Below are 14,163 nucleotides of genomic sequence, written 5' to 3'. Positions count from 1 at the left end.
CTGTGGTGGACTGCTGAAGAGGCTTTGAAGTTATAAAGCCTTTCAGCTTTTAAAACCCGTACAAGTTGATTAAATTCGTACTAAACTTTACTCTCATCTGATATAGTCACTTTACGGATTTTAGTTTCAACATAAAAAATGAAAACCACCTGGAAGGAATATCGTAAGACATCATCAAGGAGAGCAAAGCTTGTGTATCTGAACTGTTAAACTAAGAGTTAATACCTTCAAGTTTGAGCTGAGGTACATTAGAATTTATTTACTCTTTTTTTACTCAGCCAGTGATACAACTGTTACGTGACAGCTAGAAGATCCTGTTATCAGGCTCTGGAACCCAGAGGAATTGCACCCACATATGCATACACAGACAAATGTAATAAATCATTACCTTACTTTCTTAAAAATTACTGTTTAGACTTCACTCGGTACACAGAATAGTGTGTAACATTTTATTTGAAGCTACATCTTATTAAATGGTGCACCAAATAATAAATGTGATTTGGTTTGGGGTGTTTTGATTTAGGTTTTGGGGTTTTGTTTGTTGTTTTTTTCTCAGAAAAGTAAGTTTGATTATTTTCTGAAAATAATATAATCAAATTTTTTTGGTCAAGCATGCTTTGGCATTTCAGTATTTATGGTGTTTATAAAAATCATAAAGAAGGTAGTTTGAATATGGGAAGAGTTACCAGGAGCTGGGAGTGGATGTTGTTTGTTCCAGTGTGCTCTAGTCTTGGCCTGCTTCCAGCTGCTCTTAGTCAGATGGAGAGCAATTCGTGTGGAATGTTTCTAAGTCCAGTTGTGCTGTGCCCTTTCACAGGGACAGCTCAGCTCTCGATCCTATGGAGTGTATGGACACAGCAGAAGAACAGAGAGTACACAGTCCTCCAGCCTCATTAGTCCCCAGAATCCATGTGATTTTGGCACAGAAATTACAACACATTAACCCATTACTGCCTGCCTGCCTTAATGAAGAGGAGAGTAAAACCTGTGAGTATCTGAACTCGACTTCTCTCTGTGTACGTGTAATTGTGAGGTTTCCCAGTACATGTAAGCAAATAACTTCCTGGCTCAGAGACAAATGCATCAATGGCAGGGTTTGAGTTTAAATTTTGTTAAATGGAGGAACCATTCACACTACAGAACCGGACAAGATCAAAGTATTTATGTTTATATGATGATTGTGTGTTTGTTTTTCTGAAATAAATGTGATTTATATGAAACTTGTTTTGCATTCTGTGTGCCCAAGGATTTTAACAAGCTGTTCAGCCATAAGGTTTTATTTGTTCTCAAATGGAGTAGTGAATTGCTGGAAAATTCGATTTCCAATTTAGTAGAACAGTGAAAGAAACATACCATCAACATAAAGAATCATAATACTCTGAAGAAGATAAGGCAATTCTAGTTTTAAGCAGCAGTGCTATTCCTCATGGCCTATTTAACTTATTTTTTTGTCATTGAATTACGGCATGCAAGCCTCTGAATTATATTTACGATTTTCTTCCTTGTGTGCCTTATATTGGTTGTCCTGAGCTGTGCTACATGTAAGGGTTGTGGGGTTTTTTTCTGCCTTTAATACAGTATGGATAGGCTATTGATTTTATAAATTTTGCTCCACACTTTACAGCCTTCTGCAAATGCATTACACAATATCTAATACAAAAAAGAAAGCATTTCCAAGGAAATGTTGAGTGACTCAAGTTATCCAAAGTCAGTAATTACTAAATTGGAAAACCAATAGTGTTTGTTTATTTTTCCTAGACTGCTTTGGAGTAACCATTTTCCTACATCAAACTGTAATGGAAAGTGAGGTTTTTATAGAGGGAAGGTGAGGGACAGCACATTTTCTGACATTTATGGTCTTCTGCTCTTTTATCAGTTGTTTCTAACTTCATGTCTGAGCTGTCACCAGTGAGAGCAGAGTTGCTTGGATTCCTCACCCATGCCCTCTTGGGAGACAGTTTGGCTGCTGAATACCTTATATTGCACCTCATCTCTACAGTGTAAGTACTTAGATGTTTGCTGAGAATGTACCTACTCATCTTGTAAAAGAAATCTCCTGTTACGGGGTTCTTCACCACTCTGAAAATAAATGGCAGAAATATCTTAAATAGTACTTACTCCAGTAGGACTTTGTCCAGCTAGGGTTTTCCTGTCATAATAGATGCAGTAAACAGATTTCATTGTCTGAAATAACAGCAAGTTCTGTTACAAGGCCCATTCTGTGGCAGTATACCCTTTCAGTGTTCCTTTGAGAGTTGGACAAAATCTCCAAGATACACTCTTAAACAGGAAACATCTTTTTATCTCTAGTATCTTTCATTGAATAGGGCATGCAATTGACTTGTCAAAGATGGCATTTACTAACTGCAGTAATTACTGTTTAGGTATTAGCAATTTATGTGTAAAAAGCCATGAGATATTTCTCCGCCTCAGTGAGACAGGTGGTATCAAGATAGATCCACCCAGAATGCCACAGCAGCATAAGTGTGAACTGACAACATTTCTGGTGGGATTGTGTTTACAGTGTGCCCTGAACCCTTGTCCCCGTGTAAATATAAGTACTTCAATATCAGTATGCCTTTATTTATTTATTTATTTTATTCCATGCACACTTCGTTCTTTCTAGTGGGGCTGTCAATGCTCTAATACTTAGACTAGAATATGTTTTCTCTCTTAGCTGGTATCACAAAAAAGTTGACATTTATCAAGAATGGGGAGAAGATATACAGTAAGAAGAGGGAGAGGAAAGCTGAGGGCAGGTAAAGGAAATGAACAAGCATGATAAGCAGGGAAATCGAGATTGGGCAATGAGAAAGGAAGAAGATGAAGGAGTATGTTTACTGAGTAACAATAGAGCACAAGGAGATCTCGAGCACTGTAAATGTACTGCTTTTGTGCAATGCTGCAAAGCCTTCCACAGCAGCCTTCAGCCTAACTTAGCTCCTTGGACACTGGAGAAGGAAGAAAATGTGGCTGCTATTTATGTGTGTATTAGTATTGCCATCCTGCTAGCTATTGGAGATACTGCCCAACACACAAACTGACTGATACCTGTATTCACTGTGTTAATCAGATGCTTGCCTAACCTGTGTTATTTTTGGTTTAGTTATGCAAGACGAGATGTGCTTCCTCTGGGAAAATTCACAGTCAACTTAAGCGGATGTCCAAGAAATAGCATCTTCACAGAGCACATATACCGCATTATCCAGCAGCTCGTTCCAGCAGTAAGAATAATGGCATTATATTGCTTTAATATTTCTGAGGGCAGATGTTGCACTAATTGTTCCAACCAAATAAACAGTATTTTAGTTAAAGGCAGGCTTCTTAAGCAAAGGCTTCTGCTATCCATGTCAAGGGCAGATAAAAATGGAGATATGACTTGCCTGTCAGTTGAAGTCTCTTATTTACCTAGTCATCTAGGATGAATATGGAATAAAATAATATCCTCATAGATACTAAACTGACAGACAGATGCTGCATACTTTATTTTGTCTTTCTGGATTGATATGCTTAGACACTTAGGTCATTTAATTATTGTGTTGTTACTGTTTATCCTCAAGTTTGTGGATACTGTTCTGCAGAAAATTGAGAGTAATTCAGTTTGAGGTCTTAATAATTGTATTGCTGCAATAAATCATTTGTTGTTTTGCTCATCCTAGCTGAGCAATACAGGTGATATGAGTTCTTAACAGTGTTATTTTTCTTTGGGAATTTTTTTTTTTTTTAGTGTTTAGCATTTGGACATTTGGGATAAAGTGTATTCTATATTGTGGTAACAAGTTTTGTTTTACTTTCTATGGAGGTTCACAATTACAGCTCTTGCTAAAGGAAGCAGTATTTACTAGGGAACATGGAGAAGAGGAAATGTGCTGATGAGGTTTTTTTTCTCATTGCAGTCCTATTGCCTACAAATGACCATTGAAAACATGAACAATTCACGATTTATCCCACACAAAGACTACGCAGCTAATCGCTTAGTCAGCGGAGTATTGCAGCTTGCCAGCAACACCTCTCTTGTAGTAGATGAGACTCAGCTTGAGCAAGGACAGCTTGACACAACAGGTAGACATCTTTGTTTACAAAAATAAGGTTAAAAGTTGATATATTTTAAAACAGAAATGGTAATTGTGTCCCAGTGATAATTTTCTATTACAGAACTGTTTGTGGTTTCCATATCTTCTTTCATTGCTTGAACTAGCTTCCTGCTAGTCTACAGCCTTCTTGGACAACTTACAGCTTGATCTCCTGGGTTTTTCTCCCCTATTTTACTTTCTGGAAGTTTCTGGCGTTTTGCTCAGAAATGCTTGTATTGAGTCAAAATCTATCCTAGACCACAAACGACCAAAAATGAAACAAGCTGGTTCCATGTTTAGTATAGTTTTGTTTGCATTGTGGAGAACTCTGAATGGACAGTGTCTTTGACACCTGGTGGAAAAGGCCACTGATTTGAGTAAGTCTTTATACCAAAATACCTCTGATTCATTGGAATGGCCTTTTGGTTTTGTGATGATGAATGAAGAAGTAAGGGAAGAATACACTGCTGCTTTATGCTTTATACATTTACTGTATATATGGAAACCATCCCTGAAAACCCAACTAAAAACTGGAGATTAAAAAAAAAATAGCTATCACTGTGTGGAGCAGGATGATGATTCTATCTTGGAAGCTGATGTAGTGCTGTGTACTATGCTTTTTACAGAGCTTTTAGACAATTTAATTATAGCCTATGTAAAAGAGGTGAGTCGCAGTACCTGTTAAAAGTTCAGTAACTGGAGAATGCCTAGTATGGATATCTGTGGTGATTTCAAGGAAAGATGAATAGGAAATCACTGGAAATTACTTTATTTTAAAATAAAAATGCTATCTTGAGAAACCTGCCACACTGTGTGATGCTGTAAGCCTATTGGGTCTCCCTGATGAGTATCAGTCCTCTGCACTTAGGCTGGCAGAATTGGTGAGGTTCAGATTTCAGGTTGTTTCTAAATAGAAACATAATCTTTTTAGTTACTGCTATTAAAAGTTGTTTGAAATTATTAACTTGTTTTTGAGTCTTGTATTTTTTGTTACTCTGCTTTAGCAAAGTGACAACATTTCAGTAAAGAAAATAGTAAAACTAGTAGAAATCTTTGCATTAATCTGTTTAAAAAAAAGTCAAAACATTAAAACTCCGATTTACAGAAAAGTCTTAATGTGCTGACATATAGGTTTACTAAAATGCTTGTTCTTAATGTCCAAAACCCTCAACATTTAGTGAAAAGTAGTATTTTAAGTATTAAATGTTGCAGATAAAAAATGCTTGTTAGTTTTATTTCATTTCTGTTGGTGCCCTGTTGTTCTCTACTGAATTTAGAGTTAAAAATTAAGAATTTTTAATTTCTTGTAGCAATGTTGGGAACAAAATTTAATCTTAGAGAAGAGTAAGTATCTCCAGGTCTAACAGTTATTTTGGAACTCTTGGAAGTTACAGCTTAAAGATTTCAAAGGGGAAAATGTCACACAAGTAAACCATAATATTAAATTTGCCTTTATTTACAGCAGAGTAAAAGAATACTAATTCATTAAAGGCAAAATCGTAACAGTAGATGTGTCATTTGATGCAGTAGCACAGCCAAAGGGGAATTTGAATTGTCAGGTACATCTCGGTATTTCAGAGGGAGAATTCCTAGAGTTAACCAGTTAATTTGTCAGTCTTAATTTTCTAGATTTTAAGTAAATTAGTTCCAGGTAAGGCAAGTGACTTCTGTAACAATTTGGTAAAGCGAGGAGTATGTTTTTCAGTTGTTCTGGTCTTGCTAGCCCATCTAATATGTTCTTTATCCAGCAAGACTTACTTTCTTCCCCCTCAAACTGTTAAATTACACTTTCCAATAATTGATGGTGTTTTGTCCTCTCTTGAGAGATTTTTCCTGTGTAAATAGTTATCTGGCTTTGTAGGGCCAATGAAAACGTTAACTATTAACACATATAATAGCTATTAATACATATACTAGGACAGATAAAATTTAGGCTTGAAATCCTTCAAGAATTCTTAATTTTGGTGTTAAGAAATGGTTGCCTGTATATGGAAGGCATCACAGCCACAAGAAGAAACAGGATGCTTGCAAGAATTTTTCTACCTAGCTGCTCATTGAAAACAGATTGGGGAAAAAAAATCAGGTCTGACATTTGTTTAGGTCCAGTTGTCAGAGAATTTGTTCTTGCTTTTCTAGGTGTACATAATGTGACAGCACTGAGTAATCTGATAACTTGGCAGAAGGTGGATTATGACTTCAGCTACCACCAGATGGAATTCCCATGCAGTATTAATGTTCTTATCACTTCAGAGGGCCGATCACTCCTACCGGTATGGCAAAGTCTTCCTGAATTTGGGGAATAATCACAGTTGATAGCTACTTAGAGTATGCTGTTCTAGAGACAAGTGAAGACAGGAAAACTCTCTTGTGACTGGGGTGGGTGTGATGCTAGCATTATTAGTTCTTACTCATGGCTGCAGCCAGGTGAAGAACCTGTTCAAAGGAGAACCCAGAGATTGACCTTTCCCCCTCCTTGGCTGAAGGATATAATGATGGCAAGGCAGTGACAGAATTATTAAGAGAGATCGCCGTAATGGGTGAAGCCTGCAGCTCCACGGCTACTCTCCAAGCCTTATTCTGGTACAGCAGTTTCTGAGGGGAGGGGCACATGAATAAAAAGCAACAGGTCTGGCATTGAGCCTAGAAAAACTGAGTAGCCTAAGCTTAGAATTACCTGATCTCTTGCATTCCAGCTTTATGAGCTGAGTGTTTGTTCTCTTGCCTCTAAGTGAAACTGGCTCCTGCTTGAGTAAGGACTTCACACTGGTTTTCAAAAAGGGAACCATTAAATATTTAAAGAATGAATTGTCTTACCTCAATTCTGGGAAATAGTGACTTCTGTTGCTTTAGAGATTAAATTAGTTTTTGAATAGAAAAAAAAAACAACAGGATGTGGAAAGAGATGGTATGTAATTTTATTTTTCAGTCAGATTGCCAAGTCCACTTACAACCGCAGATAATTCCACCAAACATGGAAGAGTATATTAACAGCCTTCTAACAGCAGTGCTCCCTTCTGTGTTGAACAAATTTCGAATTTATCTAAGTTTATTGAGGCTGCTGGACTATAGTATATCTGATGAAGTGACCAAGGTATGGAAGACTTCCCTAATATGTTTTCAACTGTATATTCAGATAGAAAACCTTAATAGAAAGTTACTGTACTTTCCCATTGCTCTGCCAGTGATTCTCCTTGAAGTTTTCTACAAACCAGACAGAAGCATTTTCTTGTCCTGAAAGTGCCTTCAAGGATTTTACCCAAGTATTTTGGTATAGACTTTACGTGTACCCTGCTTTCTAAAACTCATTTTGAAAACTAATTCTTTTCAAAGATGAGAACTCGGGCTCGCTTCCTGACAATGAGTTGAAATGTTTCTCCTGTAACCTAAGGGTCTTTACAGTGTTTAGCTCCTCAAAAGCTTCTCTTGTAGCAAAGGTTCTTTTTTGCTGCTTAATTCCATGCTGTGTTGTTTATAGGCAGTAGAAGAGGACTTCGTAGAAATGCGCAAGAATGACCCTGAGAGCATAACGGCCGATGATCTGCACAGAACTCTGCTTGTAGCAAGGTGGGTAGCGCTGATTGTCATAACTGAGACTTTCTAGCAAGCTGGTAACAAATGAAATCAGTGCTCCCAGGCTGCAGTTGGGCCACAGTTGCATGAGGCTGGCTAGCAATCAAAAGACTGAATCACCTCTTCCTTTGTTCCTCTTGTCATAGATTCTTAGTTAGGCAAAGTATATCCTCCTCCCTTTCTTCCCCTGCTTTCTAGTTTGTAGGATACAGAAAGAAAACTGGGTTTGTACTGAATTAGTTTATCAAACCTGACACAAGAACAAGCTCTTCTTTAATTGCTGTTTCTGCTCATCTAGGTTCCTGTCTCTCAGTGCGGGGCAGACAACGCTGTCAAGAGAGAGGTGGCTGAGAGCAAAGCAACTGGAGGCATTACGTAAAGCCAGATTGCAGCAGCAAAAATGTGTTAATGGGAATGAACTTTAATATTTTGTGGATGTCGCTATGAAAATTTGTCTAATCCTAGATGGAACCCATACTAAGATTGGAATATTGTTTATACCAGTTTTTGTAGATAATTTATACCAAAAAGTTATGGATGTTTACCCTTGCAGTCTGAACACGCTTAACTCCGTTCAGCCAGTTAAACATATTTTATGAAATTTTTTTGGAGCCTGTTTTGTAATTGAAAATTGGTAACAATGAGCAAATTGTTTGATATTAAACTTTAATACTGAAGTTGTGTAAACTTACTTCCTTTAATAATAAGAAAATACAACCCAGAGCCCTTCCTGCACAGCAGTGGTAGGCTCTATTCTGGAATAAGCTTGTGATCTAATTCTTGAATGGCTGAATTTTGAGGATCAGAGGTTTCAGCAAACCAGAAGGTGCAGCTGAAAGAAACACTGGCTTCAGGATAGATACCTGTGTCCTGTTGTTGCCATGAGCAAAGGCCTGTTGAGCTTGTAGTGGCAGCATAGTAGTGATTACACTGTGGTAGAAAGAAGTGATTTGGTCTTATGCATGACGAGGTTCCAGTATGACATACGTTTTTATTGTACTTTGAGAAGACCTTGACTAACTTCTCAAGCCTCTCTAATGAGCTTTACATTGACTGCAGAATTGGTATTAAGTCATATACATACCAGTAATGCAGTGTGTTTTAAAGTGTTTGAATAATAGCAATTAAGCATTAAGAATGGTCTCTACATATCTCATTTATGCTGTATGGTTCTAGCTGGTTCTTGGAGGATGTACTGTCCCTAACAGGACTTGCAGAACTAGTTTAACAAGGCTGGTTTAAGTAGCAAAACATTAAACCAATATGGAGTCAGAGTAACCCAGACAGACTATGTCATATTATGTAGGGCTGCCCTCATACAGCCAGCCTACAGGAGTCACTGATGGAGCCAGTTCTAGATTTTGCTTCAATTCATCCTCTTCTGAACAAGAAAAAAAGGCTCTTACCAAATTTACATCAAGCTGACACCACCTTTACTTAGTGCTTTCTGATGACCGAGATTGTGTGAACAGGCCCACCCTTTTTTTTTACTGCATTTTTCCTAGTCTAAACATGACATTGTTTTTTGCTGCACAGCCACTCTGAACCTGTCCTTTTCATCTCTGCACACTAATAATGACTTTATTATGATAACTTTTGCATATCTTAAACTGGGCTCAAGTTTGATGCCCTTTCAAATCACTTGCAGCTTATTCTGTTTTTTTGAACACTAAAATGACTATTCATGGTTTCATCTGACTTGGTGCTATGTTAATGTGATGTTAAGCAACTGAACAAATGTAGGAAGAAAACTAAGACTCTCTTGAAAAGGCAGCCTGGCTGGAATGCAGCATTGGTTTGCAAGATTTTCTTTCAGTGCTGCTTAGAGGATGGGTTTATGCACATTGCTACAGACTCTTTGAAACTGTTTCAAATATTTTTAAGTATTGGACAATTCACAAGCTGGCAGGACTCACTGCACAGAAAGCAATGAACCAACATAGCAGATCAGGAATTAGTTTCCAGGAAGATATGCCCTAGACAGTGGAGTAAACCACATTTTTTTTTTTAAATATAGGATTGACCTTATGGCTATTAGTAGAACCCTAAAGGACTCTAATTTTAGACTGTAGAAGTCACTATGTATTTGTACAGATCCATTTCTTCTACCAGAATAATGGTGAAGTATTTGGAATTTCCTCTCCTTCCTCCAGAACCTCTGTAAGTAAGTACCAAGGCAGTGTTTAAGGACTGTCCTCATAAATGTGGCTATGACTTTTTTTTTCTTTCCCCCAAGGCCAGGCCTGTAGCAGTGCAATGCTAGAAGAAAAGGATGAAGGACCAAAGTCAGGCAGGGATCTTTCTTACTAAAATCTCTAGTGCCTGAAGGGCAGCTGCACAGGGGCAGAGCCAGGCTCTTGCCAGTGGTGGCCACAGGCACAGAGACACATGAAGTTCCCTCTGAACATCAGGAACCACTTTTTCACCATGAGAGCAACTGAGCACTAGAAGAGGGTGCCTGGAGCAGTAGTGGAGTCTCCATCATTGGAGATACTCAACAGCTACCTGGGGATTGGACAAGGTAACACCCAGCAGACCCTGCCAGCCTCAGCCCTTCTGCAATCTGTGCCTCTTCAGCCAGAGAAAGTCAAGACAACCCACCCCTGGGACTTAAACCCCCAGAGCCCTGGAGAACCACATCCCTTACCATCACATGCCAAAAACCATCTTTGGATTCCACTTTTTTTATTAAAATATCTCATGTATATTGCTCACATTAAAATACAGCAGTTTAATTTTAAATATAGCCACAAGTAGACACTCAAAAAACCCAAACCCACATCACTGTAATAAATAAGTAAGTCAGATTTGTTTATCAAAGTTTCAGATCATCAGGGTTAGACAATAATCATTTCAGACACACTAGAAGTCCTAAGACACAGTACTACCCACAACGCTATTTTCTTGGAACATCACGTGCAGCCTATCTACAGTACATGGCCTAGAACACAGAGGTGCTGGGTCCATGAGGGTTGTCCTTACAAACCACAGCATGGTAAGATCCTGCTTTGTGGTAGCTTTTGGATAATGTCCTATACTAGAGCAGCATGGCAAGGCATTTCTGGGAAGAGTAATTTAGATAGATTTAATCTTTTGACACACAAGGGTGGGTTGTGTTTGTGTTTTTTTTATATCCAGTTCCCAGCATGAGCAGATGCTTAGCCTTATCCTGCAAGTGTGCAAAGCTTGAGTTGGTAATGAATTTGGTTTTGATTAGGCACTGACAGCTATGCTCTAATGAAACACTGATTTTATGAAACATTACACTTGCCTTCTGTTTTAGAAGTTATTTGGACTTTCACACCTAGACAGTTAGAATATAGCACAGAGGGACATAATGCCTGAGGCTTGTCTTGCTTTACACAGAGACAAAAAAATTAGAGCAAATTGCCAGCATTTGGAATTTGGAAAAAAGGAAACAGGAAGGGATTTAGCACAGGCAAGAAATTAGACAACAGTTGCTCCATTTCCCCTCACCTCAAAACAAGTGAGAAAAAAACCCCCAAACCTATAAACTAAATTTGCACTGTAGGATTGTGGATATTTCAGATTGGATCTATAGGCTTTATACTTCCAGGATGTGTGGAAAGAAAAGGACAGCGAAAAGAAATCTTCATTTCTGGTTAACATAATTAAATTCAACAAAACCACATCAATTCCCATCGTAGAGGCACAGTTCATAGAAAGCTGCATCTAAAACTTTAATGGAAACAAGTAAAAATACTAGTCCAAAAATAAATAAAATTTAATTTACCGGTAAGTTATTTTGCTGGTGCAGTGCAAGGTAAGTAAGGTCAGAGAAGTGCACTATTACGTTTTTAGTATAAATACTTTCTACATAAGTCAGAAGAGCTACAAAATTAGTCTCCAAAAATAACTGTGCAACACGTTTAAGACTGAGAGCATGCTTATTAAATCCCAGTGTCTAAGCTACCTGCTTAAATATGGTTTACCATTCTTTTGTCTCAGCTGCCTGAGGGAATTCTGAAGCTTGGTCAGAACCAAATTCATTCGCATCTCTCACTTCCTGTAAACAAGTTATCTATGTTATTGATCCCAGTATTCAGTAGCAGTTGATGCCACAATGAGTCCTGATGTAATTTTAGTATTGTATTAAAAGCCACAATTAGAAGACCAGTCCCTAAATTAGCAACTAGATTTGAATTATTCGTGTCTGGCATTGCATAAACATTTCTTTCAGTTCTTTTTGTTTCATTTCATTTATCACTTCTGGTTCTGCAGGGCTCTTCTGGACCTTTGCCACAGCAAAATTAATCCCTTGAGTCAATCCTGCTTGTGTGATGTTAGCAACCTGGACCATGGAACTGCGAATTTTAGCAAAAGGAGAGACAGCTCTGCTGCTGCTACTGTCAGCTGGAGAAGGCGTCATGTGGAGTTCCGCCTCAAAGTTACCTGATACAGATCCTGGGCTTTTATGAGATTTAGTGAAGTCAGTACCACCAACAGCTAAGAGCTGAGAATTTGGCTCAGACGACTGTACATCCAACTTAGATGGCCTGGAAGGAATGTCTCCCATAGCTTCCGCCTTGGTTTCTGCCTTCTTAGATGTACTATTGCTGGTTTGATTTATTACATGATGGGGCTCCTGAGAACCAGCCTCAGCTTCCAAAATACCTGACATCTTGTTTTGAGCATCATGCACAAACCTCTGGCAGTACACATCAATGGGTTTAGCAAATTCCATCTCCGCATTGTCAGCAGAAGGCATGTGTACACCTGTACAGTCAGACCAGCTAGCCTGAGAGACACAGATCTCGGACGGAACATGGATGCTAATGTTCATGTCAGTGCTGCTTACAGACTGGGACCTACTGCCCAGCCGTGGGGCTGAGGCAATGATACCACAGCTAGGCAGCACGTAGTCTGCCTGCCCTATGTTATCTAGGGATTCAGTTAGCTGATTGTCCTCATCAGATTTAGAATTGGTAAGGAAGTCATCTGAGTGGAATGAATCATTATCCGATACTTCTGTATCGGATTCGGTATGGACTTTAGTATCTACCACTGGATTCTCTAAAGTTTCAAGGCTACTATCTGATTTCCAAAGATTCACTTTCAAATTTGGTTTTAAAAAATTGACTTTCACTTCAGGTTTGGTAAAGCTGCCCAATTTCCGAAGATTACTGATGTTTACATTGGATTTGGTTTGTTTCACTTTTTGATTGAGAGATGAGAACTTGCTCAGTAAATAATTCTTGCCTTGGGCCAGGGACCCTCTGTTCTGAGACCGAATGCCAATGATGTCTTCATGAGGTTTACTGCTTTTCCTGGAAGGAAAACAAAAAAAAAAAATATCGCTAATGTGCAATCAAGGCAGTCTCATTTATAAACATCAAATATTTACCATCTTCCAGCCTATTTCCATAATATCGGTGGACATTTTAGTAAATATGCTATCCTTTCCTTACATAATTATACCCATATAAGCTAATCAAATTCAAAACAACAAAACCAAAGGAGGGATGCTACAGAATGGTAGCCTAACAGGGGGAAAAGCAAGCTTCAGCAGGCATTTTAAGTTTTAATTTAAAACTGGATTTGAATTTTCTATATTTGTAAGTCTGACTTTGTGTATGCTGCACTCAGTAGCCAGATTTAGCAAATATTCAGTGTTCAGTACCTGTAAAAAAAAAAAAAGCACAAGATTTTCTTGCTACACTTTCTACTCAGCTGGGAAAAAAAGCCAAAATAGTAGCTCAGTTATCAAATGCAGAAGAAACTTATTGAAGCATGTGCCCTAATAGTTTCACTTGGGAATTTATGGTTGTGCTATGTAACGCATTGTTTAGTAGTTCATACAGTCTGAATTGGAAGGGTCCCCAAATAATGCAACAGATTACACTTGAACAAGTAAAATATGCTAGACTTCAGGTAGCCATCCATTCTTATTTCTGCTTCACTATCCTTTGTAAATAATTTCCTCACTGTTAACACCTCCACAATATTTGTAGATAAAGTTTATTTCTGTTTAATTGTAGACAATTGACTTAGAGAAAACTATCTAAAAAACTCTAGTAAGTTCATCATCAACTATGCTTTCATGGGTGCTTTTCTCTTAATGGGCTTGCAAAACAAAAACTAATGTGCCATTCTGACTAACACTTAGGAGTTAATTCACGCAAAAACTGTAATGTTATCTGGATTTGTTTAACACTCAGCTGCAGTGGAATCCAAGCCAGGTTTACACTTCACAGGTTGTCTTCCCACTACAGAAGCGGACATTAAGTTCAGATAGGAAAAATTAAATTTTACAAACTAATTATGAACTTCTGATTTGCAGTATGTTATTTACATTTGGTAGTGTATATTGTCTATAAGCACATAAGTATAAAAAAGTATTCTTGCTTATACTTTTCGAGAAGCGCCTGGAGACATTATTGGAAACAGCATACTGACAAATTAACTCCTAGCACAGTATCTAGCTATAGATGTTTCTTTTAGGTATCGTATATGTGACTGTTACCATGTATTGTTAGCCACTGAGACGAGAGCAGAAGTG

The 14,163-nt window shown here is 38.1% G+C and overlaps 2 protein-coding genes across 2 annotated transcripts in view; one reads left to right on the top strand and one right to left on the bottom strand.

Moving 5' to 3' along the window:
• The window catches only part of LOC104128603 (minichromosome maintenance complex binding protein), a 15,601-nt gene extending 7,395 nt beyond the window's left edge, over positions 1-8,206 (top strand). Inside the window, exons 5-12 of the mRNA XM_035896896.1 lie at positions 818-987; positions 1,877-2,000; positions 3,107-3,224; positions 3,897-4,062; positions 6,210-6,343; positions 7,000-7,164; positions 7,549-7,637; positions 7,942-8,206. Coding sequence (XP_035752789.1) covers positions 818-987; positions 1,877-2,000; positions 3,107-3,224; positions 3,897-4,062; positions 6,210-6,343; positions 7,000-7,164; positions 7,549-7,637; positions 7,942-8,068 — 1,093 coding nt within the window. The 3' untranslated portion in view covers positions 8,069-8,206. The remainder of the gene's footprint in view (positions 1-817; positions 988-1,876; positions 2,001-3,106; positions 3,225-3,896; positions 4,063-6,209; positions 6,344-6,999; positions 7,165-7,548; positions 7,638-7,941) is intronic.
• Positions 8,207-8,423: 217 nt separating this feature from the next.
• Positions 8,424-14,163, bottom strand: part of INPP5F (inositol polyphosphate-5-phosphatase F) — a 32,584-nt gene continuing 26,844 nt past the window's right edge. Inside the window, exon 20 of the mRNA XM_009641424.2 lies at positions 8,424-12,931. Coding sequence (XP_009639719.2) covers positions 11,797-12,931 — 1,135 coding nt within the window. The 3' untranslated portion in view covers positions 8,424-11,796. The remainder of the gene's footprint in view (positions 12,932-14,163) is intronic.

Source organism: Egretta garzetta, unplaced genomic scaffold (genome assembly GCF_000687185.1).
Source record: "Egretta garzetta isolate BGI_Z169 unplaced genomic scaffold, ASM68718v1 scaffold486, whole genome shotgun sequence".
Classification (NCBI taxonomy): domain Eukaryota; kingdom Metazoa; phylum Chordata; class Aves; order Pelecaniformes; family Ardeidae; genus Egretta; species Egretta garzetta.
This window is presented reverse-complemented; position numbering and strand designations above follow the sequence as displayed.